We start from the raw sequence: 26,713 nt of genomic DNA, 5'->3' as shown, positions 1-26,713 counted from the left end.
GACAATTCTTTTCCTCCTTGGTCCTTTCTGCTCTGAAGCATGTGGTCAGTTGGCAAACTTGCTGGCACCAACTCCTTTTGTTGCCTCTTTCCCCCTTGCCCACTCTCCTGGATCTGGCCTGCAATTCTGCTGAGCAATACTCTCGGACCCTGCAGTCAGCACCTCCAAATTCGGCACCTGAATCCATATTTACATAAAGTTTCCTGCAACACAATCCTACACATTTCCCCAGAAGCAAAGCCTACTGATTGCATTAAGGCTCACTCCCAGATAAGGGAGCATAGTTTTGCAGCCTTACCTACCTACTCTGAATGCTTTTCTTTCGGGGACACCACCCCATCTTCTATTGTCAGCTTCTGCTAAAGGAGAATAGGCAAGGTAAATGCAAGCTAGTTGCAACAGGCATATGGGGTTAGAGATACTGAGGGAGGCATAGGAAAGGAAAGGAAGTTTTCTAAATAAATGGCACCTATCCACCCAATGGAAGCCCCCGTGCCCCTTTCTCTCTAGGGCTCTTTCCTTTGCTCATGGAGGCACAGTAAGTTTTCATTCACCTGTGCTTTGTTAGAAGACTCTCCTGATATTTTACCTTTCTCATAGAAGCTGTCGGAGCAGATTAATTTTGGCTTAACATGTGCTGCACAGATGTCATAATAAAGCATAATTACCTTGTCATCCTCTTCACTGGCTTTTCATCTATCAACAATAGCTGTACTTCTCTTCTTCCTAACACATTGTTCTATATATTCCACCTGTGCTCCATAAAGCACATGGCTTTGGGTCACATTTCTGGGTGATTAACCACATGTTGAGTCTGCTTAAAACAACTGCATTGTTTTAAAGACCACCCCTTAGGAAATGCTCGTCTGTTCTTGACACCACAACACATTCTTGTGTCTTGTGCTAATGACGCTAAAGGGGGAGGGCATTTTTCTTGGAAGATCCTGTCATTTCAATCTGCTCCTCTTGTCCGCAACTGAAGGATCACCGCAGCAAGAGCTTAAATCAGAGAAGGCCCCATCATCAGCCCAAAGCTTGAGAAGCTTTCATGAGTAAAGTTCAGTTGAGTTACATGTTTGAGAGCGAAGTTTACTTTGCAAATATTTAGTATGTGTATGTTTGTGTGAGGTGCGAGCGGGGTTTGCAATGCAGGTGAGTGACAGGAAGGGGAAAGGAATAGTTCTCTCAAGTAAGGAGAGACTGTGCAGTTTGAGCTTGAATCGGTCATCCCATTTCCCCTAACATATATGCCCAGAAGCAGAACTGTTTTGCTCCTGTGGCAACATTCCTTTTGTGTTCTGAAGGATCTGGTCACCCAAACACCTCTGGCTGGGCTGTGATCATCAAATAACCAGCCCCTAGAGTAGATCTGTTCTGCAGAAGTTGCAAAGTCCACAGCTGCTGACTACCACTTGACTAAGATGGCTATGGAAATTGTATGAGTGTGAGACTGAATGTGGAAAAGCCCCCGTTTTACCCAGGAATTGCCTTCTAATCCACCCTTAATTTTTAACCAACAGGTCAGTTGGGGCTGGAGATGCACAAATCTGTTAACTTTGGTTTCTCTCAGTTTCTCATTTTCCCGATCTTAAATTGTGTTCTTCCTATTTCTGCAGCAATTTGTGATTTTTGTTTTTTTTTTAAAAAAAAGCAAGCAAGAAAATCTATCAGCATTGTAATGTGAATTTCTCCTAATATATATGTTTTTGTACCCATTGGTTGGGAAACTGCAGTGCAAAATTAGGAGATTCAAGTATTAACTTAAGAAGGGTGAATTAGGTTATCATTAAAATGCAAACAAATTTCTCCCCCATCCCTAGTTCTGTCTATGGATGCTTGAGAAATGAATTATTTCTGAAATCTGACATGAACTGACTTGAGCCACGCCTCCTAGACTAATCTGCAGATTGGACTGTAGAGCTTCTTTGGAATTGGGCACTTCAGCAAATTTTGTGATGGAATCCTCAGCAAAATTATTTAAAAATACGTTTCATATATTAAGAATACATTTAATGCATGGGCAAAGCAGAGGGTAGGGAAGGGAGAACAGAAGACAGAGAATCCACTTTTTCTTGGGTCATGCTGGGCTCCTACTGGAAAAGTGGACAGTAGTGATAGGGCATTCTTCCCTCCTTTTTTGTATGGATTTTGAAAGTTATTTTTAAGTTTCACAGTATGGATTCAAATGAGAGAATAATAAACTAAACCATTGCCAGTTCCAGGGCTGGCTTATTCTATCCGCTGTGACTGAAACACCTCCTTTCCCCCGCTCTGATGTTGGTGCCCCCAAAAGTTGTAGACCCAGCCATAGATCACAGATCTGAGGCAGTTTATGAGGTTGGATCTCCCTCTCCAGGGATGGATTTCTATATTTGTTCACTTAAGAGGGAGATAATCCAGATTGTGGCAGCTAGACTGGTGACTGGGAGTGGCCGCCGAGACCATATAACACCGGTCCTGAAAGACTTATATTGGCTCCCAGTACGTTTCTGAGCACAATTCAAAGTGTTGGTGCTGACCTTTAAAGCCCTAAACGGCCTCGGACCAGTATACCTGAAGGAGCATCTCCACCTCCATCATTCAGCCCGGACACTGAGGTCCAGCTCCGAGGGTCTTCTGGCGGTTCCCTCACTGCGAGAAGTGAAGCTACAGGGAACCACGCAGAGGACCTTCTTGATAGTGGTGCCCACCCTGTGGAATGCCCTCCCATCAGATGTCAAGGAAATCTGACTTTTAGAAAAAATCTGAAGGCAGCCCTGTTTAGGGAAGTTTTTAATGTTTGATGTTTTATTGTGTTTTTAATATTCTGTTGAGAGCTGCCCAGAGTGGCTGGGGAAACCCAGCCAGATGGGCGGGGTATAAATAATAAATAATACTGTAATAATAATTATAATATCCCCACCCCACTGTATTGCCCCTGAGATCCTCCCAAGGACCACATTTCAGCCTTAAATATGTTTAGAAATATGAATTTTAAGGCATATCGGTTTAGAGAATGTGAGAAAATACATCTGAAAGTATTTAAAATGTGATTAAAAACAAAAAACCACTGACCCACAGGTTAATGCAGAAATGGGATTGACTGGATTTATGAATGAAAGTGACAGGAACTCGAAACAGACAGATCCACCCATCCCTAGTTCTGGCAAGGAACAAAATCCCCTGAATTACAGGTCATTGTGAAAGGACAAGTACATTTTCCCCCCACTCTAAGAGGGAGAGCCAGTTTCTCTATGTATACCAAGAAGCTTGTTTCAGCCTCTACAGCTGCAGACTTTCTGCAAGGGCTTGTTGCTCTTAAGCAAGATATTCTGGATGAGTGTTCCAGTGCTGGCAGGAGGGTTGGGGGTCAGGTCAAGGGAACACCCAGCCACAAATGTTTTTATATTTATTTTATTGGATGTTCACAATGGTCTTGGGTGTGCAGGCTGTTAGAATTGTGTCTTCTTTGGGAATATCCAGTAGAGGTGTATGACACATGTGGAACTACCTAGCAACCGCAATAGCAATGAGTGTGTTGCCCACCTAACCTTTTGGAAACCATAAGGATGGTATTCTTCTCCCCCACTCCCTTTTTAATGACAGAAAGAGAAAGCCAAGTGTTGTCTTATTTTACTATCCTTTATTATTTAGACCAGGAGACCTCCTCTACAAAACAAGGGGCCTGGTTCTCCAAAAATATGGTTCTGCAAAGAAAACGTTCCTACCTCGTAGACATCAGTGATGATGAAATCACACTGGCTTAGTAGTAATAGTAGTAGCAGTAGTAGTAATATTTTTCCCATCCTTTTTTGGTGTGTTTTATCAGGTTTTATTATAAAATATGTCTGCTCCATGAGTTTTAAACATCTCCAAACACAATAGGAAGGAGGTGGCAGCTGAGTCTAGCTGGACTGCCACCTTCACTGCTAGGAAAGAAGTTGTCTACAGTGTAGTCATATATTTTTTTTCACCTTTTTTCTGTTTGCACACACTATGTTAGATGGTTATCATCACATGAAGAAGAGATACCTGAACAAGATACAGCTAAGAGCTCTAGAATTAAAAATGAATACACAACTCTCCAAATTCCAATTGTACAAAAGAAACCGCTTCTGGTTTGGGGGAGTGGTGGTAGGCGAGGGGGCAGGAAATACTTCACAGGGAGGCTGGCTGGAGCAATGGCTCAGTTTGCCAATGGTGGTAATAATACTTTGCGTGTCAGTAGTAGCACCTCTAATCAAAGGCTATCCTAGCACAGACTGATGAACTTTCTGCCCCGTGACATCAACGGAGGCTTCTTGTGCAATGCCGCTTTATTTAACACGTACAAGGCCCTGATTTTGAAAGCCTCACACCATCCCCTTGTGAGGTAGGGAAGCATTATTATCACCATTGTCCAGTAGGTGGGCAAACTGAGGCCATGAGAAGTTTGCGTACTAACCCAGAAAGCTGCTCCATGACAGAAATAGAAAGAGAATCCAACCATCCCGGTGCTTTGTGTATTTATCTGTATCTCTACACACAAACACACATTGCTTCCCGTCAATTTGTATGGCTCCAGTTCTCTACCAAGCCACTCACCAAGCCACCCCGGTTGTCAGCCAATCAGTGCCACCATTGCTGCCGGTCAGCAATGTGAAATGAGGTTACTTCTGTTTCCTGTCGTGTGCTACCAGGTTTATCAATCTTGAACTTGTCTGTTTTTTAAAAAAGTGAAGCCAAGAATGTTTTATGGTGATTGATTGGATTTGACAAGATTGTCCGGCACTTGAGATGTCTTCCCTCACTGGCGAGCTCTTTTGCATAAAACGTGCACCTATCATCAGTTTACATACATCCTGAAGTCTCATCGGCTATCTACTGACGGCAGAATTGAAGAGCAAGAAGTAACTCTGACGCCATTGCAGCCATTCATTCCTGCCAGATCCACATGAACCTTGAAAGTGAAGCTGCACAATTCATGGAATGCAGGTATGTTGACAAAAAAGGACCCTCTCCATTTGCTGGTGAGATGCCACAATGTTCCTGGTTTTTCTCTGCTTTCCACCCACCAATGATGTGAAGGCTTAGTGAAATGCACACAATGACATCCTAACACAGAGTAAATACATGATACTGAATGCTGCTGGGGAGAGGAGAATGCTGCATGTAGCTTTTTGTTCTACTTTGAGGCTGATGTGGTAGAAATGAACAGGTACCAGACTTCAAAGGTCACTCTTGCTCTTTAATCCAAGAAGCTCACCTCACCTCATGATCATTAACAAACAAAACAAGAACAATAGTAAGAAAGGACCCTGCGATGCCCGCTTTATTGTCTCTGTTTTGGATATGAAAGTTAATAAGCTTGTGGAGTTCTGGTAACTTCCTGGTGTTTACCTTGCAAGCATGAGGTAAAACTAGAAAGGTATCTGGTGGCTCCGCGGCTTTCCCATTCTGGCTTGTGTTTGGATAGGAGGGAATATAATTTCACTGTAAACTTCAATGTTAGGCTGGGGGCAGAGGCGAAAACAGGATATTGGCACAGGTGCTCAGTACAAGGCTAAAATCTCTTTTTAAAATAATTCTAGTCTGCTAATCATAAAAAGCATCATAGGAGTTTATGGAAATAAAAGCATCAGCACCACCAAAGTAGTACAATCAAAGCCAATATAAAATCTGGCTTGTAGAGTAGGTGGGTGGGAAGCTTCTCCCAGTATAAAATTATTTGGTTTCTGTGTGATAGGCATAATGACAATCTGGGAGAAGCCAGTGTTACTAGAAAACTGGACTCTTGCATCAAAATGGGGAACTATTAGATATGTCCTTTCAGATCCGTCACTGCTTATATCAGGCCTGCGCTGCCTTAGATCCAGCAGGCCAAATACCAGCAATGGATGCCACACCAGATGCGCCATACATCTCCTGGCTGCCTGGGACTGTAAAAGCAAAGTCAAGAGTTGGTCAGTGGGTTATCTGACACGTCACCTTCAAGGCTACTGAGCTGTGTTCTGCTTGGCAAGTTAAAAGTTGTGCACATCTAATATAGAATTTTTTTCAACCCGTTTTTCAAGAACAAGGAGTGAATTTCTCAGGATTACTCAGCTGCCTAAAATGCCAAGTAAGCTTTTGCTGATATGGAAAGCCAATCATCCAACCATCTTATCTGCTATTATGGTCATTGTGTGACTTCCTCCCCCATTAATAAAACACTTGCCACCCATAATTGTCAGTGTCCTGTTTCCGCTGCTGCTTATACTTTCCAGTGATAATCACAGTGCAGAATCTATAGTGTCACCAAGGATCTGTAATGTCATGACGAACTAGATAATGATGCTTGTGAGCTTCTCGTGATGTGGAAGATCCAAATTCAGTTTGTTGTGATTTATACAGCCCTGCAATTTGTGACTATTTGGGGCAAGCCAAGTGTACATGAAAACACCAGCAACTCCCAACTGCTTTGTGAATTTTAGACTGGGACATAGGAGGATTTTGTTCCCGATAAAAGCACTTTAGCACTTCAATCCAAGAAAGGGAATAATGGTTTGTGATTTTGATGGCCTTTTTCTCACACTAAATAAAAAAACACAAAAACCGATGCCCTTTTGTGGATCGCCTGTTAAAACCTTTACAAAAGACGGCATCAAAATTAAATTGGGCACAATTCACTAACAGTAGAAGAAGTCATTAATAAATAATAAACATTATTATTAATAAATAGCTTGATGGACTTAACAATTATTTTACTGCAGACTTATTAGGAAGCAGCTGAGAAAAAGGTTCTCACATTGTCTTGGAACAGAGAGCTGATAAAATACTGAAATAGGATGTCATGTATTTCCCAGTTTGCTTTGGCATTAAAAACCCCATTGTTTCTGATATCCCACTATTATTATTATTATTTTTGCATCTGATTGGCTGACAGCTGTACAAGAGGGGGCACAAAAATAAAAAAGCAGGCCCCTCTCATTTCAATACAATTTGGTTTTATTTCTCCATTAAGACATTACCTATTAAACAAACGTCAATTGCTAAATCATGTCTCACTCTCTCTCCTTCTGCCCTCTTCCTCAACAATGGGATAATAAAGAAACATATAAAAACCTCATTGGGGCTCTTTGATTTTTAAAAAGCCTGCCCAGCTGAGTGGATGCCAAGAAATGCCATGAGGGGAAAAGAAGAAGAAAGAAAGCCAAACCCCAACTCATTTTCTATAAGAGCCCTGATTTCCCCCCAACTTTTCCCCAACTAACTGGGGTTTTTCTCCTATTCCCGCAAGCCTCCTTTATTTTCAGCAGTGTATTGTTACATGTATAAAAATGTGCCTACCAGAAATATCATTTAGGCATCTGTACATCATATAGAAAAAAAATACTGTAACACACTGACTAACTCAACAAAATAAAACACCCTTAAATTCCACCCCCCCCAACTATTATACATATTATGACAGTCAACCTGCTCAAGGATAGCCTGAGAGAACAGACCCATTGGTTAACTGCTTGGAGGAAGAAGCTGAATGCCCTATTTTATTTGATTTTAAGTGCTGGAAGTTTGGCTCACACTCCACAGGATTAATGACCCAGGACAGAAGGAAGGTATTGAATGCCCTATTTGAGTTTTCCTCTGTACAATGGCCTGGCTGGGCGAGTACAAAGCTCTGGAGGAGAAAGGAGCTTTCACAATCTATCCACGTGTGGACAGATCCCTCCTATTCGGCTCAAGTAGTATTCAGTGGCAATGTGCTGTTGAAAAAGATGGCTGCATAAAAGGAAAGAGCTTCAACCAAGCAGGGTTGTGAAGTTCATTATCTGGAGGGCTCATGGCAAGGGAGGAGCTCGTGAAGACTTTTCAGTAGGACTGTGAAGAAGGTCAGAAGAGGAGGGGAAATTGGTAAGTCAGTCTGTAGCATAACAGGTAAGGATCTGAGCAATTGGAGGAGAGTGAAAGAAGGTGGGCAGAGTGTGTGGGTTGGATTCAAGCCCCTACTCAAAGTAGACCCATTGAACTCAATAAGCCCATGTTATCCTTGTCTCTTAACATCAGTAGGCCTATTCTGCACAGGACCAGCATTGAATACCATGCCAGGAGCATACAGGGGAATAGTGGGAAGCTGGGGTGTATGAGAATTGATGTGAAGGGGCAGCAGAGCATGATAGGTTTTAGGAGGAGCAGATAAGTAGGACTGCTCAGGTGGATTTGCCTGGAAAGGTTGGAGGCATGGACAGCTCCTCATCCCAGTTTTCCAACCAAATATTAGTATGCAAGTGCTACTCATGTCACTGCAATTTTGCATAAAATCCACATTTGGGGGCCTGGCTTATGCCACAGCTGCTATTCCATAGCTTGGGAACCCCAAGAATCCTGCTATCCATTTGCCCACCTGTGTCTGCATTTTCTAGGGGTCCTGCCAATCCAAATGGCCTCTATCCACTCCACTGCCTTCCTACTACCATCCAGTAATCACTTGGAGAATGCACAATTTAGTTTTGGTGGCAAAATAGTCTAGAACTCCTGACAGTATCAGTCATCCTGAAACATTCCTGTCACTTTGCATATAAGAGTGTTGCGCTGGCTGTTAAACCAGCAGTCAATTGGGTCTTTCATGACTCAAGTTGAGCCAGTGATAGCCCAGTGATGCAGTGTTAATAGAACATGAGTGCCACCTAGTGGGTACTTTTAAGCATGCTTGCATCTTCCTGGCTTTTATTTCTCATCTGCCATGGTACTTGGAGCAGAAGGCTTTACATTATGATTGCTGTCGGTGACAGTCAGCCTCATATATATCATCTCAAGGCTTAGGAGTTCATATCAGATGGGCAATTTTGTGGACTGGGAAACTGCAGCCACCCAACAATCTCTCACTGGGAACTAGATGGAATGATAGCTACCTTTGTGCTAAGCAAGGGATAAGTGAAAGGCCTGTGACCTGGACAGCCAGAGCAAAAAAACGAAATAATGCTTGGCTGGTAAAGAGCCCACTTGGCCCTCACATTAGAAGCAAATAGGGTTGTATCCAGTGCTCATTCTATGCAGAGTAGCCCCACTGAAGTTAATTGGGCTTAAGTTAGCCATGTCCATTAATTTCAATCGATCTATTCTGAGAAGAAATAACACTGGAAACAAGTCAAAATCCTCTGGAAGCAGCTGACAAAACTGACAAGGCCAGGGGAAGAAAAATATCATTAGGACTCTATCCCAGCAGCATTGATAGAACCTCTTGCATGCAGAGATGGCTTAAGAAATGTTGGCGCTAGGGGCAGAGAATCCAAATGTTACCACCCCTCGTAGTAAAAATACAGTACAGTGGGACCTCGGGTTACAAATGCTTCTGGTTACAAACTCCGCTAACCCGGAAGTACTTGCTCCAGGTTGCAAACTTTGCCCCACAATGAGAATGAAAATTGTGCGGCGGCGGCAGCAGGAGGCCCCATTAGCGAAAGCGCACCTCAGGTTAAGAACGGTTTCGGGTTAAGAACGGACCTCCAGAGCGAATTAAGTTCATAACCCGAGGTACCACTGTCTTATATTATGTAGCACTTCATATAATATTAGAATAGAATTATATTAAACAACAGTTTCTCCCTGCCTTTAAGGACCGTGTCTTTCAAATAAGTTAATAGGAGTAATTTTGAGTCTAGCTGAACAGGGTGTTTCAACATGCTTCTTATATTAGATACCATTTCCTGCTGGTATTGTTTTTGCTTCAGGGCAGTTCCACAAATAGTGAACTAAATATGCTGTAACTGAGCTGCATTTCCAACAGGCATCATTACTGGTATCATAAATTCTAGCTATTCTAAGTGGGGTTAAATGCCACATTGACCGTAATTCCTCTGAATGCCTATATATTTCTAGGTGTCTCTTGAGATAGTTACCCCAATCACTGCTTCCCATAACACAATCTATCTTGTCCCATATGAGTAATCATTCGATATATATGAGGTCTTTTCATTTCCATATTCGTTTTTCAAAGTTATCTGCCTAAATCTATAAATTCTCAGCTGACTGTTTAAGATGAATGTGAAAATACCTATATCCACATGAATCCTGTTTTCCTTAAGCTGTCCCTCATTTCAGCAATAGGCTTTCACTTGATTGTAAGAGGTCAGGAAATGTCTCAGTTCCAGCTTTCCGTCAATTAGAGAACAGGCTCGCAATGCCATTTTTGTTAAAACTGTGGATGAAATAAAGTGGAGGCAGCTGGGGAGACTGATGGGCAAAGCAGGAGAGATAAAGGAACTCAGAAATGTTTCTTACTACTTTGATGTTCAAATTGAGAGAGAGAAGAAGATCGATCTCCAGAACAGTCTGCCAACCAAGGGAGCTGAACACACACCTTTTGAGCTTTGGCATGGAAGTGTACCAAACATATCACACAAACCTGTGTTTGGCAGTATTGCCTATGCCTATGTACCCATGGAGAACAGGGACAAGTTAAGACTCCAGAGAGGAACAGGCAGTTATGTTTGGATACGGTATTGGAGGCAGATATTACAAAGTGATGAACTTGAATACTGGAAAGGTCAGCACAAGACATGCGGTTCATTTTGATGAGCACAGGAAAGCTGACAAGAGATAGATTTTTCTGAGGAGTCAGAGGAAGAAACACAAGCCCACAAGTACTTTCCTGAATTGATGTCCAGATCTGTTTTCTACTGTCACACCACTTAGCACAAATGATGAGCAGCAAGGAGAAGCAGAGGAGTAGAGTCCAAGCAGCAGTGCTCCCACAGGGGAGGAGACTGATGATGAGATGCCTGCACTTGGCGATGAGGAAGATGATGTGACTCCAGAGACAGAGGTCAGGTGCTCACTGAGACCCAAGAAAGCTATTCCAACTCCGCAACTGCCCTCCATCACAAGTCGGCACCACCCCATGAAACCTTCCACCTGGGAAGAGATGGAGCAGGTGGCAGCCGCTGAAGCCCATCTATGGAAGGAAGGTGCAGGGAGATGGATGCCCTGCACCAGAACCAAACCTGGACTTTAATCAAGATGCCTCCCAGGAAGAAGACAATTGGAAGCAAGTGGGCATGCAAGGTAAAGCAGGGTACAGAATGGGAAGTTGAACGCTACAAAGCAAGACTTGTTGACAAAGGTTACTCGCAAAAGTATGCAGAGGACTACAATGAGGTTTTTGCATCTGTAGTGAGATGCACCATTAGACTGCTTTTGAAGGTAGCAGCTTCTAAACACATGGAGGTGAAACATATTAAAACTGGCCATTTTCCTACGTTGGAAGACAGAGCTGTTTATGTTACATGACACGTCCTGCCCCCTTCGCAAGTACTGTATTTTTTGCTCTATGACTCACTTTTTCCCTCCCAAAAAGTAAGGGGAAATTTGTGTGTGTCTTATGGAGCGAATACAGGCTGCGCAGCTATCCCAGAAGCCAGAACAGCAAGAGGGATCACTGCGCAGCGATCCCTCTTGCTGTTCTGGCTTCTGGGATTCAGAATATTTTTTTCTTGTTTTCCTCCTCCAAAAACTAGGTGCGTCTTATGGTCTGGTGCGTCTTATAGAGCGAAAAATACAGTAGCTTGCTGCCTCTGGTATGGTGAAGGACACTGTCCAATCCCTGGTGCTGAATTAAGACTCAGCCGCGGCTAGAGGAAAGTCGAGGGATCTGAGTAACCCCAAAATGTGGATTTAATTTTGTGTGGAAATGTTTTATTTTCTATTTTCTATTTTTTGTGTGGTTTATTCTACAAACTGTCCTGCGCCAGCCCTGCACACAATCACCTAGGACACCTCGAAGCCAAAATGAATTGTCTTACAAGTGGTTTTTGCTCTGTCAAATAGCTGCTGCAAATATTTCAATATGTGTTCAGACTGAGGCTCCCTCTCCACAAAACCATCCTGCCTTATCTACTCCAGCATCATTTCCCCCTTGCAGCTTGAGCCTTGGAAATGGCAAATGGATTATACGAATGGTTTGTCACATTCACATCACTGCTCACCTCCTACGCATGGAAGGTCTGCAGTGTAGTGCAAGACTGACCTGCATGCTCATACTGAATCATGCAGATGACCCTCTTTGATGGCACATTCTAGCCTTTGGGGTGGGGAGAAGAAAAGCTGTGCAGAGTGCTTGTGAGAAGTGGCCTGGAGAACTGGCTTGACTTGCTTTCGGATTATTGCTTCTCCACAGGATGCAATGGGTTAGGACACCTGTCAATATATTCAAAAGATTAGCCCAAAAGTGTTTCCCAAGTAACTGGAATAAAACATGTTGCCTTTAACACATTCAAAAAGGGTTGAGCAGATTAATTCTTGTTCTCTGTTTGCAGGAAAAATGTGGGAAGACTGAGATAAAGATCCAGAGAAGCACTGGAATCAGACACAAATCTTTCTTGTCAGTGCCCCTTAGTCCCTGCTCTCACCTATGAAGCCTTGAGATGGTCTCTTTGCCATTTTGACTGAATGTCTAGGAGAGTTGACTTTTCCCTGGTACCCTATCAGGCAATGAAGAATAAAAAGCAGAGAAGAGATGAAACATTTCATCAAAGACAAATAGAAACCCAAGATTTAAGTTGGAGTTACTGTGTGGACAACCCAAGACTTTTAACTAGGGTTGTTTTGCTATCATAAAGTCAATTCCTCAACGCCACTTCTGGGAAGTACTGGTTTCGCTGAAAAATCACATCATTCTACATCATGGGCACTAATCTTCTTGATGCAACCTATATTTGGGGTGTGTGAATGCAAATGAGAGAAGTCAGTTTCTAGGCAAACTCTTTTAACATACCTGCAGAAGGGTACCGAAAGTGGGTGGCTAATTAAATAGAAATTGCACAGGTGTGTGTTTGCTGGTTTCTAAGGGAAGGGCTGCAGACTGAGTGAAAACAAGCTTTGGTGGTGGGTTAGGGTGCATGTGGCTGAGTGGAGGAGAGAAAATGGGGAGGCATCATTAAAGTAGGATGGTTGCTTGGAGCCATGTGTGACAAGCACATTGGGATGTTGAGAGGGGTCAGTTTGAATGGCTCCCACCCTGACCCCCCCAAAAAAATTCAGGACTGCTCAGCATGTCTCCTTTGCCTCTGCCAAACAAAAGGGGCAATTAAAAGTTAGGCTCTCCCTAATGTTACAACCACACACACTCTAGCTTGTGGCATGTGTTTCATGGCTTCCAGCATGGTTAAGAAATGGCCTCCTTGCCTCTCTTTCCTCTCTCCTCTCAATCAAAGCTCCAAAATCTGTTGCTCCCCTCCTTTTCCACATGGCATAAGCTTCCCCTCAATTCCTGCTGGGCAGTGAATCAAGCCCCTCAGAGAAACAAATTGTCTAGGGCTGAGCGAGAGAAAGAGAACACAAGTGACACACGAATGCCCTGCACGCATAGTTACAACACACAACACACACACACACAGGGGGGCTAGGGGAGCTTCGTGGCTCCTCTCCCCTTTGCAGAGAGGCCTGGCTAGGAAAAGGTCTAGCCAGCATTATTATTTATATTATTCTTATTACTCTTACAAGTTTTATTGAATGATAACGAAACCACCTCATGGAAACAGAGCAAGTGATCTCCTTGCAGTGCCCCCTCTCAGGCCAGTGCAGCCGCTGGATGGGGTTAGCTTTCTTATGGCGGAGTAGGGTGCCATCCCAATGGGCCTTTGGCTGGAAGAACTCATAGGAAGTCTTGTATGGCAGTAGCGGACCCCTCTCCTCCCATTGTGCCATTGCTACACTGTGAATCCAAACAAATCAGTGCTGAGGCCACCTTCAGCTGGAGGGCTGCTCTGCTCTGGTCTCTCTCTCTTTCTTTCTCTCTCTCTCTCTCGTTCTTTCTACATAAGGAGTCTGATGGAAAGGCTAAAGCAGGAGGTTGGGTATTAATGGTGCTCCTTGTGATGCTCTGCGCTGCTGAGCCAGCACATTGGGCACCGATACCACTTTCCCAGAGTTTAGTACATGTTTCAGGTTTGCTCCCTTAGCCTGTGGTCATTCCCAAGCTTTCCCCCCCTGGGGGAGACCAGGGTGCAGCCGTTGTGCATAAAGTAGTAGTGAGAGTGTGGCCAGTAAATGTTGACTTGGTGCACTGAAACCCAGAGCGAGTCCTCGGCTCCTGCCTCTCAGGCCTTCAGCTGGTGCCACTGTGCCACAGCCTGCCGGGGGTGTGAAATCATATCCTTCCAGTGCTTCACTTCGCCTGGGCCACTCTTCCATGACAGGTAGATCTAGGGGGGATGAGGAAACAAATCACACAGGTCAGAAAGCAGGAGGAGTGACCTTCGTTCAAGACTTGTCTCCAATGGAAACCTCCTGGTTGCAACTCCTCCATCAAATGCTGGTTCCACTTGACCCTCTGGTCCTTTATTCCCCCCCCCCCTTTCGTTTCCCCTCTGCCCTTTTAAAGCTTTACCAGTCACACCTTCCCCTACCTCCACTTCAACCCTCATTCTTCCCACACCCTCCACATTCCTCCCATGTCTGTCTTCCACATTTATCTTTGTTCAGCCTGCTCATTTACATCACATCCGATTCCTCCAACCTTAAGGGTTAAACTTGAGTGAGCATTTTTTTTTATATGTGTCTGTGGCCCATTCATATATAAATTGGGTGTGTATGTCCATTTTTTTTTACATCATCAAGGATGTATAGGTAAGGAGACCTGAACCCAGCAAGCACCTAACCATCTCAAGATCTGTCACTGGAGCTCCTAGCCCAGTTCCAGTGTTGGAAGTAAGCCACGTGGAGGGGAACGCATCTGGGGTGATGGACCGTGGGGAGGTAAGAATGGGAAGGTTTCAGCTGACATTAGCATTAGACCCTCACACATTGCTTTCTACATGAACAAACAGGGCTGCTCTTGCCACATTTTGCTTGGCCCTGTGTCTGACCTGGAGCTGTATATATTGGCCTACAGGGATTCCTAATGTAAAGGGGCACAATGCATGAAGAATGGAGGATAGACAATGAAGAGTGCAGAAGTCACCCAGACCACATGGGCTGCATGGAGGTTTACATTTATAGCTACGCAGCAAGGGCTGATTCACTCAGGCATTTCCCTAGATGTTTTTCTTTGTGTAATTGCTCTCAAGAGCCCTGTGATCATACTCAGCAGCAATTTCTATAATCACAGCTGCAGTTTTTTGGACCATCCATGATCATAGAAATTGCTTGCTTAGGTGCATTGGTGCCATTTCACGCATTTCCTTTCTTTGGTGTGCAGAAACATATTTGGCGTGTTTGCATGAAGGAAAGTGGGGGTGGGATGCCTGTATAAACTGCCTCTGTGATTCTTTGATATGCAATATTTCAACAGGAGACTACATGCTCTATCAAAGTATTGGTGGCTTGCCATGTATTTTGTGCTGGTGATGGTTGAGAAGGGTACACATCATCAGGGTGTTGCTGTGTACTTAAGGAACCTGGGGCACACACCCATGAAGCAAACACGTGCATTCTGATGTAATTGTCTAGATATCTCTGGGCAAAGTAAGGTGGTGGGTAGCTAGGGATTCACCAACACTGTGCGCCCAGCAGCCCTATAAGCAAAGTTTAAAAGGAAGAATTCAATTTCAACAACGGGAGGGAAAGGGATAGAAGAGCAGAGGCTCATTGTGAAAGATACAGGCAGCGGTGGCCCTACCATGAGGCAGAGTGAGGCAGTTGCCTCAGGCAGCAGATACTGAGGGGCGAGGAATGTGCCGCATGTCCTGCCCTGCTGTAGTCTATTGTGTTCAGGGGCAGTGGAAGGTGCTGTCCCTTAACCAGTGTCTCCCGGTCTGGGTGGCTTTTGTACATGAAATGGGGAGAGGTGCCATCTTGCATTTTGCCTTAGGCAGCAAAATGTCTTGGGCTGGCTCTGAAGCCAGTGCTCCAGTCCCTACACATTACTCCCTTAGCACTGCTCTCTTTTCTCCACAGCTGTCACTATTGCTAGGAACAGGAGCTGCCTAAACAATCAGACGATCCCTCTAGACCTGGATTGCCAATGATCACTGCCGATGGGTCTCAGGCCTGCTACTTGGTAACCTTTCCTTTACTGGTGCTACTAGAGACTGAATCCGAGGCCTCTGAAGTGCCTGAGAATGAAGGCTGAGAGAATGAAGGCATGCAAGGTACAAGGAACTGGGTGCTCAGAGGGCTGTAAAAGAAGACCTAACACAGGGGTGGGGATACCTGTAACCTTCCAGATGTTCTTAGACTACAGCTCCCATCATTGGTCATGCTGGTTGGGGCTAATGGGAGTCCAACAGCCTTTGGAGGGCCACAGGTTTTCCCACCCTATACCTATTTGTAGGACCACAGAGAACTGATGGGGAACCCCTGCTGAGAAGGCCAGACAGATACACCTGATATCCACTGGGTTTAAGGAGTGGCTTGACTGACTGACTGACTGAACTTGTAGGCCATCCCCTCCTCACGTGCTCTCTGTGAGAAAGCCACACCAATGTAAAACTCAATAAACAATAAAATCAGCAATGAAATATAATTTAAAATGCCGCCATCTTGATCTGTTTAATATATCGCTCAATACACAGCCAAGTATATCTTGGGCACAAAATGGCTCATTGGGGGGGGGGACCAATGAAAGTTTTTGCTAGCCAAAACTCAGAGGGGAGGGTGTCTCTTGGGATGCTCTTGCCAAGGAAGCCCTCTGGTGAGCCCACATGGCAGTGCCGTCAAAGCCTGGGCCAGATTATATGGGGAGAGATGCCCCTTTGAATACCCAGGCCCTAAGCAATTTAGAGCTTTGGACCTCAGTATTAACAGCTTGAATTTCACCCAGTGACAAACAGGCAGCCAGTCCAGATCCTTGAGAACCAGGGTAATATGGCCTTGTGCAGATATGTCAGTTAGCACTCTGGCTGCTGCATTCTGCACTACCTGCCCTCTCTGGACCATCCTCAAGGACCATCCCCATACATAGCGCATTGCAATAATCCAGCTGGGAGGCTACTAACGCATGGGTAGCTGTAACCAGGCTATCCATGTCCAGAAATGGCCATAGATTGTTTTTAATAATGTTAACCTCTGGCGACACATTTCAGATAACAGTACAATCCATCTGACTGTGTAATGTAACCCAAGCAGCTACTGAATAGAAGAGCCCCCGTATTCCAACTTGGGCATGAGGTTTCCTGCAGAGAGAGTCATCTCCAGCCACTGACTCCCACTAAACTGCCTTGGGCTTTGCATCTGCCAGTGAGAAACTTACAGCACAGCCCTGTTTGATGGAGCTTTTCACCCACACCAGCTGCCACCCTTCATTCCTCTTCTGCTGAACAAATGTGTTGGAGGTGTCAAAATTAGTTATGTGGCAATGCAAACAAGTGTTAATCCCTCTGTGCAGCTCTGGTTATTTTTATCCCCTAGCTTTCTATATTGCTTCTATGGAGGATGCATGTGTCAGCTTCTCCCCCGCAATGACAGCAAAGTCTTGTCTTCCAGATCCACTAATGGAGCCTCCTGACTCTCACTCAAAAGAAATGTGACTTCATAACTTGATTGGAGGTTGTACAATAATGGCAATTATTCAATCACTCCTTATTATCACGTTGCTGCAGCAGAGGTTGAGGAGGGTGAGTAATTCTGAACTTTGGTCGGCAGTTGCCTGAAATTTCTTGGCAAGTTCTCTTTGAGCTGGTTCCACATTTCAGGGGTTGGGAACCCTTTTGACCCAGTAGGCCAGATTGTTATCTGTCCACACCCCTGTGGTCCAGCTTTGACAGGTGGGCAGGACAAATTAGGATGTCAAATGGGTTGCCCCTCCCATTTGTCTAAGTCCCTTGTGCACTGTTTTCCAAGTGTCGGATAGTCAGCTGGATGCCAGACGCTTGGGAATTGCAGCATGGGCACTTTGCCAGCAAAGTGTTGAGTGTAAGGCTGGCAAAGTTGTTTTCTGCAGGAATTAGCTGTCTGATTGAGATCCCCACAGGAATACATCCCGTAAGACCTCAGGAGTGGGGCAGGTATATGAGTTACGGGGAAATGGCCTCAGGGGCCAAACTGGGACCTGTGCTGGGTCAGATTTGGCCTGTCAACTAGAGGTTCTCCACACCTGATGCTTTTGCTTGGTGCTGTATTCCATTTAGTGAGCAATTGACTACGTGATCTGCATAAACACCGCTTTCCTCTCTCCAGCAAGAAAGACAAGTAAGATGAAACTTTAATTTCTATACTGCTGTGACCCCATCAGGTTCTGATCTAAGCTTCTGCCTCCTCTCCTCTCTCCACAGCTGCTATGTTTAGATTTCATATATATTTATATGTGCATGGGCATCTCTATCTAGGCAGGGGGCATGAAGGTTATACGTTTTTCAAAAACAGCTTATTTTCAGTATGTTAATCATTAGTAATTTACTATTGTCCTTTGAGATTTCTCAGGCATTCTAACTCATGGCAGCATAAGTTGGAGGAGAACTATGCACACCATTGATTTTCTTCTAACTGTGGACAAAGCTCTCCAAACAGGAACAATCCATAAAAATTATGAATGGGTGGCAAGCTATTCTGCAGCATGGGCCCTGAGCATAAAAAGTGGCTGCTTTCGTTCCTCAGGAAACTGAAGCACCAGGGCCCTGTTGTGGAGTAACCTGGAGAACCTATGGAAAATCTGGTCGCTGAATGGGAGGCTTCTGAATTCTGAGAGATCTGGCTGAGCTTGCTTTTGCTAAACAATTTTGCTGTGTTAACATTTGCATCCTCTTGATGTTGGGTTCACATTATGCTGATTTTAATTTAATACACATTGCTTGTTTTAATACAGTGCTGCATTAGGGAATAATTGACTCTGCAGTGCGCACACATAATAACAAGATCACTGCATCAATTTGTCATCATTATATTAACAGGAGTAGAATTATATATATTTAATGTAAATCAGATTTGGAACTGATTAATTTCTTTTAAAGTGCTGTGCATAATATTACACTTCTAAATAAAAGACCAGATCGCCAGCTGGCATGAATTTGTATTCCCTAAAAATAATTGAGCCAATTGATATTCACCAAGGAAAAGCCAAATCACAAAGAACTGACCAAGCTGAATGAATCGGTGCAGAATGACATCTGGTAAAGCACTATGATGTGTAGTTTTCTAGTTGCTTCTCCAGCATGAAACTCATCCCATATTAGCTGTGCCTTAATACAATTTTGTTTGTTATTATGATATGTATTTCTGTGTTTTTATATTGTAAACCATCATGGGATCCTTGGATGAAGGGTGGTGCAGAAATTCAATTAATAATAATAATAACTAACAACAACTAACTAATAACAACTAACTAATAAAAAAATTAGCAACAAGAAATTTAATTAATAATAATAATAGCTAACAACAACTAACTCACTGCAACTAACAACTAACTAACTAATAATCACAACAATAACAACAAGAAATTTAATTAATGATTATAATAAGAACTAATAACTGCTAGAAGGGGAGTGAAGCATGACAAGGCATGTGGGGGGTTATGTGGGTGTGTGGCAAAGGAATTACATGATGGTTTCACTGTGTGCCAAGTTCTGCATGGATCCACTCAAGACTGGCAAAGTGAGGCGGCTGCCTCAGGTAACAGATGTTTCTGGTGTGGGGAAGTGGCACCAATATGTTGGTGGATGGACCTGTGTTTGTCATGTTACCTGCCCCTGCACCCACTAAGCTAGCTTGCTATTCTCTGGCTCATGTAAGATGCTGTTCATATCACCAGCGTGGAAGTAAGATACAACTGCCAGCCAGGTCAGCTTCTGAATATGAAATGGTGAAACATCAAATTTTATTTCCCCTCAGGTAGAAATTTTCTTGAGCTGGTCTTGGATCCACTCAGTCCACGTTCTCAACAAATCCATTTGAAGCAGAAGACATAACCCAAGGCCTTTCAATGGCACCACAGTGCACAGCTCCAAAACAGGGTACTGATCTGGAACTTATCAGAAAGGCTCATTGAAGACTGGGTTTGGGCACTGCTTGATCAGGGCAACAATGGATTGTATTAAGTCTGATTCGGGCCTAAATTCTACCCTGACATCCAACAGAATTGTGTGATAAGCCTAACTGCAAGCTGACGAGAAATTTGTGTGTGGAATCATTGTTCACTGGCAGAACACAATGCATTGCATGTTCAAGGCCCGAGTTTCTACCCAAACACCTCAGGGAGTTGGTAATGTGAAATACCTCTTCCTGAGACCCTGGATACCTGTTGCCAGTCAGCCAACAGAGGGTGTGATGGGCTGAGTTAGCATAAGGCAGCTTAAGCTGTTCAGTGTGAGCCCATGAATATAAGAGAAGCAGGCCCAGAATTATGTACACAGCTCCAGCAAAGCCTTCAACTGAGTAAGAATGGTAAGATTACCAGACCCAAGCCATTATGCATCCCCATTCATCTCTCTCTTCCAGAAGTTTCATTATAAGAACTGTATCACTACTGCCAAAATACTACAGTGCTCTGCAATTATCCAAGACTTTCATTTCATACCTCACTATAAATAGTATTTCATTAGATTCAAGTTTATCCTAAGCAAGTTCTGTACTCCAGAGGGATGAGGATAGCAAAAATGTTTTGAAGGAAAGAAAGATTATGTATACGGCATAGAACTTGTTCCCTGTGCTAGTCTAATTGTTAACTGTGCTAGTCTAATTGTTAACTCTGTTGGCATACATTTGGAGCTCAGCGGTTAAGGTGCATCTTGAAAGTACCAAGTCAGAACATTTCCACAAATTTAGGCTGCAATCCTATGCACACTTGCTTGGGAATGAGTCCCATTCAAGTCATTGGGACATGCATAGGACTGCACTATTAGAAGATATGTTAAGCTAGAACTGAATGCGCAGCAGAATAAACTTTTGTGCAACAGTACGATTAGAAAGACCTCTGTTGAAGAAGAAACGGATGCACAGACACAGGGTCAGTTCTAGATTTACATTAATCTGGTACCTCCAATCTATTTGCATTTGAATATTTGCCAGGGAACATGGGAACCTTTGTTCATTTAGTTTTTCCTTAAAACACATGGGAGCAAACTGTGGCCCACATTGGTCCCCTGAAGACCTTCAATGCAGCTGGAGCCCAAGCCACTCCCCACATGCAAATTGCCATGCATATTCTGCATGTAAATTGCATTTCTCCCCCTCCACTGCCTGCCAAACAATATGCGTCAGCTGTTTGGCAGGATGGGGAAGCATGATTGTGGGGAAGGTGGAGTACATGGTCATTCCTATGTGCTGTCCTCTCCATGTAAATTGCACCATGTGAATTCCACCTCAAGATCATCCTGAAACTCCTTATCTGGATAATATTGACGTACAAGCAGATCACCTGTGTTGTGATTTATGTTGGCTGTAAACGAGTCAGAGAACCTGCACAGGAATTATGCAACAAATGATACATATACATACTCTGGAATTTAACTGATGCTATACTCTGAGGGGGTAGACAAGAGGACCTGGCTTCTTTATGCAGAATCAGGGAGCAGCTAATTCAGAACTGTCAGGAGTTCAGCTTTATTTATTTTCTGAAAGTACATTTATAGGTCTCATTATCATCATACAATCTATTATTTATAAATTGCATGAAAGACCTAGAAATTGTACAAGTTAAAAAGAAATAAGGAACCTTCCCCTGAAAAGCAGTTGATGCCAGAGAAAGAGCCTACTGCTGCTGCTGCTGCTTCCAAGGCCTAAAGGACAACATTTCCACTTTACATAGCCCTCCCCTGTGATCTCCAATCACTATTTTATCCCAGCACCCTACACAACTCTCCTTTCCGGTAAAAATCCTGCGACCCTTGCAACATTTGCCACAGGAATAAATCTTGCAAAGTAGATACATGACAATGTATTCAATTTGCATAATTTATCATAATCACAGCATCTTGCCTGGATCCATCAATCTATTCTGGATACAGGAGGTCAAATGCATACAGCGAACAACTCTGCCTAGGAAAGCGGAGGGGGGAGGCAGCACCAAAAGGGAAAAAAAGAAAGAGAGAGAGCAGCTTCGTCTTACTGATAATTTGGGCAGTTTATTTTGAAAAGATTGAAGGCAGGTTTTTTTAATTAAAAAAAGGGCCCAACAGGTTTCAAAATAAATTCTTTATCAGGAAGTGCTTTGTGGTTTTCCCCTTCTTTTTCATGAGACTTTCTCTCATAGACTCTTCTGTGTAGGTGTGCCTTGCAAAAAGAACCCTGTCCAAAAGAGTTTTCTCATTCATTTCCAAGAAAGGAGTTGATCTGTATGTTTATTCATTTATCTAGGGGGACCAGCTCTTTCCAGTGAAATGAAAATGGGACAGCTTGTGAGACAAGGCAGATCGCTTCTGAGCACTCACAAAGGTCAGGATCAAGGCATTTGAGTTTTCTGACTACTGATTTGGGGTTTTGAGTTCAGACCTTTAGATGCAGCCGAGATTATGCTGATGATGTATCCACCTATATACTTAGGTGTTTCTTTCTCAGTACTTCATAAGGAACTTGCTATTCCAAGGTAAGGTAGCTGAAACCCTTGACAGAAGAAAACCAGTGGTAATGAAAGCGTAGCACCGCCAAAATCATATTGGCAGAAACACATTGATTGATCAGCCGCTGTGTTTCACATTCCAGTTTCAAAAGTCAAAGTGAATGTTAGACAAACATCTGTCAGGCACAGTTTAAATACAGTTGGGCTTGCTTTGGGGTAAATTGCATGCCACACACAAAGGCATATAATCGAGTCCCCAATTTTATTTTATTTTTCAAAATGAAAAGCCCCCTCAGGAGGCTGCAATTTAGAGCAAAGAAGTGGTGATGGAGTAGGAGGAGAGTACTTAGCTTTTTCTCTGCTGGCCAGATATATACAGTGGTACCTCGGGTTACATACGCTTCAGGTTACAGACTCCGCTAACCCAGAAATAGGACCTTGGGTTAAGAACTTTGCTTCAGGATGAGAACAGAAATCGTGCTCCTGCGGCGCAGCAGCAGCGGGAGGACCCATTAGCGAAAGTGGTGCTTCAGGTTAAGAACAGTTTCAGGTTAAGAACGGACCTCCGGAACGAATTAAGCACTTAACCCAAGGTACCACTGTATGTTATAGGTTTGAGAGGGGGGATAGGCTCTCCTAAAATATCAGAATTCTGTAAAAGGTTAGAATTTAAGCAAACCCCTAAATTTCAGAACCTAGTGGGGACTGGAGTTTAAACCAATTTTACCATGTCTAATAATTTTATCTGGTAGAAGAACCATCAAGAGATAATCACGGGAATGGCCGAGTCATTAACCCATTTAAGAAGGTCATTAACAGAGACTCTCTGGGCCAGAGAGAAAATGGGGAAAGCCCCCCCCTAAGGTGAAAGATAGCAGAGACTAAAGGTCAGAGTTTAAGGAGGGAGAGCCAGAATTGCAGAGGGTGATGAGATAAGCAAACAGGAAAAAAGTGCCAGTTTTGCAAGCCGGAGACGATGGGGGCAGAGTACGAGGCGGGCAGTCTCTTTTATACTGCAGAGAGGGTCAGACACGGTATTTGGGATCTCTTGGAATTGGAAGCTGTAGCAATGAGAGGAACAGGACCCTCTTGGGAGGTAAATGCTTTGCACTCTCTCCACGCAGACGCAAGTTGTACATATGTGTAAATAAACCATATATCCTAAAGACACCACAGATTCTGCTGTGGTTTCCAAAAGGAAACACAGATCCTGGTAAGTGCGCCTGGTACCCCTAGAATCTCTCACTGCTTGGAGATTGAGGGGGTGTGTAACAATATTTTCATGTGAAGCAGACCTGCCCACTGACTATTACAAAACCACTTCTGGCCCCAGCATTCTGCGCGTGTATGAAATCATCAATTTTTTTAGAATAGTTGAAGCTTAAAGCAAGCGAGAGGCATCTCTCTGCTTGCCACAACTCTCTACCCCAACAGCTACCTTTCTGCCCATATTTCTCATTATATCTTCACCTGCAACTTTCACTCCTCTAAGTCTACCACCTTTAGCAACCTGAAAGCCTCCTGCTTTCTTAAATGACTATGGTCATTCTCCTCTGATGAACTTAATAGGCTATATCCAAAGCAGCACTACATGAACGTTCTGTCAGCACAAGAACCTCCTCTCTTCCTTTGCTGCACCCACCCAAATTTATTTTAGGGATTCCCTCAATCTCAGGGAAGATGGGGGGGGGGCACGGGATGTGTGCGGGGAGAGAAGAGAGGAGGAAAATTTGGTTGTGCAAGGAGAAATCCTTGCGCTAATGGAATGAGTACATTGGACACAACATGCTGCCTAGAACTCTCTCCCAGAACTATGTGGTGCCAATACCTTCTCCTTCCCTCCCTCCCTCTCCAGTACGCAAGGCCTTTGGCTTAATGCTCATCCCCAACAGAAATGAAGCCTCAGTAGGTGTTAGCTACATTTGCTCACATTCATCCTTTATTTCTCTTGACTTTCTGATCTCCTTTCTCCTCTTTAAGTACCCCACACTGTTGGCATTTAGATTGTATGCTCCTTGGAGGAAGGGACATGTCTTCTTTAACTAATGCTTTTCTGTTGACTTTACTAAATGGTTTGAGAACATAGTAGATCCCAGGGGTGGGGGTGGATTTCAATATTCCCTTTAAAGTTTCATTTTTAATCTACTTATGTGGACAAATCTGTGAAGAAATAAACACAGGAACAGAAACAAGCTCCAGTCACTGGTGGCCCTCCATACACAGCTATGTGTGGAACAACCTCCCTGTCCACTGACCTGCTGCCTAGATTCAGCCAACCCCAGATGGAAAGGCCTTGTCCTGGGCTCTGGGAGCTTCTCGACTGGGAGGACAACTCACCTTTCCAATAAAAAAATTCCTTCCTGTAGCACCTTAAAGACCAACTAAGTTAGTTCTTGGTATAAGCTTTCGTGTGCATGCACACTTCTTCAGAAGAAGTGTATCTGAAGAAGTGTGCATGCACACGAAAGCTTATACCAAGAACTAACTTAGTTGGTCTTTAAGGTGCTACAGGAAGGAATTTTTTTATTTCGACTATGGCAGACCAACACGGCTACCCATCTGTAACTCACCTTTCCAATGACATCATTCCGGCTGAGCTTGTCCTTATCCATGACAGTGATGATAATGGTCGTTTCCCTCAGCTTCTCTGTGGGGATGTCGAAGATGAAGGACTCATTAAAGACTGGGTTCAGGCACCGTTTCATCACTACCGTCTTCTTCTTCTCCACCCGTTTGTCTTTGTACATCAGCCACACCTTCACGTAGGGGTCTGGCACAGGAAAAAGAGGATAACATCACTGGGACATAATTTACTGTGGAGGGGAGGTGGAGTTGTAGAGGTACCCAGAAGGAGCACCCCAGTACCCAGGCTCCAGATATTATAAAACTGGGTAGCAAGGGATCATTTGTCTCTTTTTGCCCCAAAGAAGCACCTACATCAGTTTCAAAAATACAGGGTTCAGTTTTATTTACGTGGAAAGGTTCCAGCTGTTCACTTGCCTTCCATGTGGGAAATGAGCCACTTATTAAATTACATGCCCCAGTCTAAACTGCCCTGCAGTTAATGTTCTTTCCAAGCCATTTATGCCAGTTTATTCAAGTAATCTACCCAGTTATTTCTGTCAATGGCCACTTACAATCAGCTTTCCAATTCTGATGCAGAATGGGCTATGCTGTCCTCGGTTCTATGTTTGAGGCTTCAAATACCAGCCTGGTGTTTTGCGGTCTCTTGGTAACTAGCAGAGCCATGTCAGTCTGTTACAACCAGCAGCTTTACAGCTGGTGACAACACTTTCTAGTTTACTTGCTTCTACAACCAGCCCTTCAGGCTGAGAATTTTATTCTTAACTGGAGTTCCCACCATTCCTTAACCATCACATTCCAGCGCAGCACTGCTTATGGGATGTTTAAAAAAACAAGGTCAAACATTCAGGTTTTCTGCTTCCAGAGCTTTCCAGGACAGAGAGCCTGCCTCCTCACTAGTAAATGGAAGTCGTAAACTCCATTCTTAATGCAGAAGAGAGAATAATCAAGCAAGCTTTTGCTGCTCATTAGGTATGGTGTAATTAGATACTGTAGTCTTATGTATGCGATATTTAGTCTGCAGAAGTGAGATAAAATCTAAGAGCAATAAAACATAATTCAATCACAGTACCTTGTGATAACATTTTATTACATTGCACAGTGTTACACGCTTGTGGAGGTATCCCACCCTAGAACTAAAAAATGTAAAAGAAATCAAGAAAGTAATATGTTTATATTCCCCCCATTACAAGCTGCAAAAAGAATGAAAGCAGTTTGTCCTTCTGGTACAGACCATAATAAGGGAAATCTCAATCCCATTATAGAACAAAGAAACTTCTAGAGTTTCTAGTAGTTTTCAAACCTAATGGTATGTGCACTGCTATTCTGATGTACTTGCTCTTCCAAGGCCACTCCATTGTCTGTCTTTATGCCCTCTGTAAGGAAAATATTTGACAGATTTCCAAATAAAACTTCACTTTTTGTACACTGGCCAGGACTTAACAAAGCCATACGCATGCCTGAAGAGGACCTATGTGTATGGCTGGAGGGCAGGGAAGTCAGATGCAAAAGTGGGCAAAGCAATGAATACCATTTTTACTTTTGTACAGTACAGTAGTTTCTGTACTTACTTGCACACCCCTATCATCCATCCATCCAAGCAAGAGGCATTATTAAAGATCAAGGGCACATCCCAGCCAGGCAAAAACTCTCAAGGAAGGGTACATAGGAGGACTGCTCTGAGGTGAGGTGGCGGCCTCGAGAGAGTCCCAAGGGCCAGACAAGAGAGGCCTGGAGGGCCACATTCAGGCCCCAGATTGCCAACCC

General features: G+C 43.7%; 2 protein-coding genes across 6 annotated transcripts in view; one reads left to right on the top strand and one right to left on the bottom strand.

Moving 5' to 3' along the window:
- Positions 1-9,563, top strand: part of SDHAF2 (succinate dehydrogenase complex assembly factor 2) — a 63,510-nt gene extending 53,947 nt beyond the window's left edge. The window contains exon 4 of the mRNA XM_081022436.1: positions 233-9,563. Within this exon, the coding sequence (XP_080878562.1) occupies positions 233-363 (131 nt within the window). The 3' untranslated portion in view covers positions 364-9,563. The remainder of the gene's footprint in view (positions 1-232) is intronic.
- SYT7 (synaptotagmin 7) overlaps positions 3,603-26,713 on the bottom strand; it is a 241,053-nt gene continuing 217,942 nt past the window's right edge. For all 5 annotated transcript variants that reach the window (XM_081022086.1, XM_081022090.1, XM_081022087.1 and 2 more), the window contains 2 exons: positions 24,934-25,133; positions 3,603-14,138 (listed from right to left, as the gene is read on the bottom strand). In XM_081022086.1, coding sequence (XP_080878212.1) covers positions 14,034-14,138; positions 24,934-25,133 — 305 coding nt within the window. In that variant the 3' untranslated portion in view covers positions 3,603-14,033. The remainder of the gene's footprint in view (positions 14,139-24,933; positions 25,134-26,713) is intronic.

Source organism: Podarcis pityusensis (genome assembly GCF_964106645.2).
Source record: "Podarcis pityusensis genome assembly, chromosome: 1".
Lineage (NCBI taxonomy): Eukaryota > Metazoa > Chordata > Lepidosauria > Squamata > Lacertidae > Podarcis > Podarcis pityusensis.
Note: the sequence above shows the minus strand (reverse complement) of the source record. Positions and strands in the feature narration are given on the sequence as shown.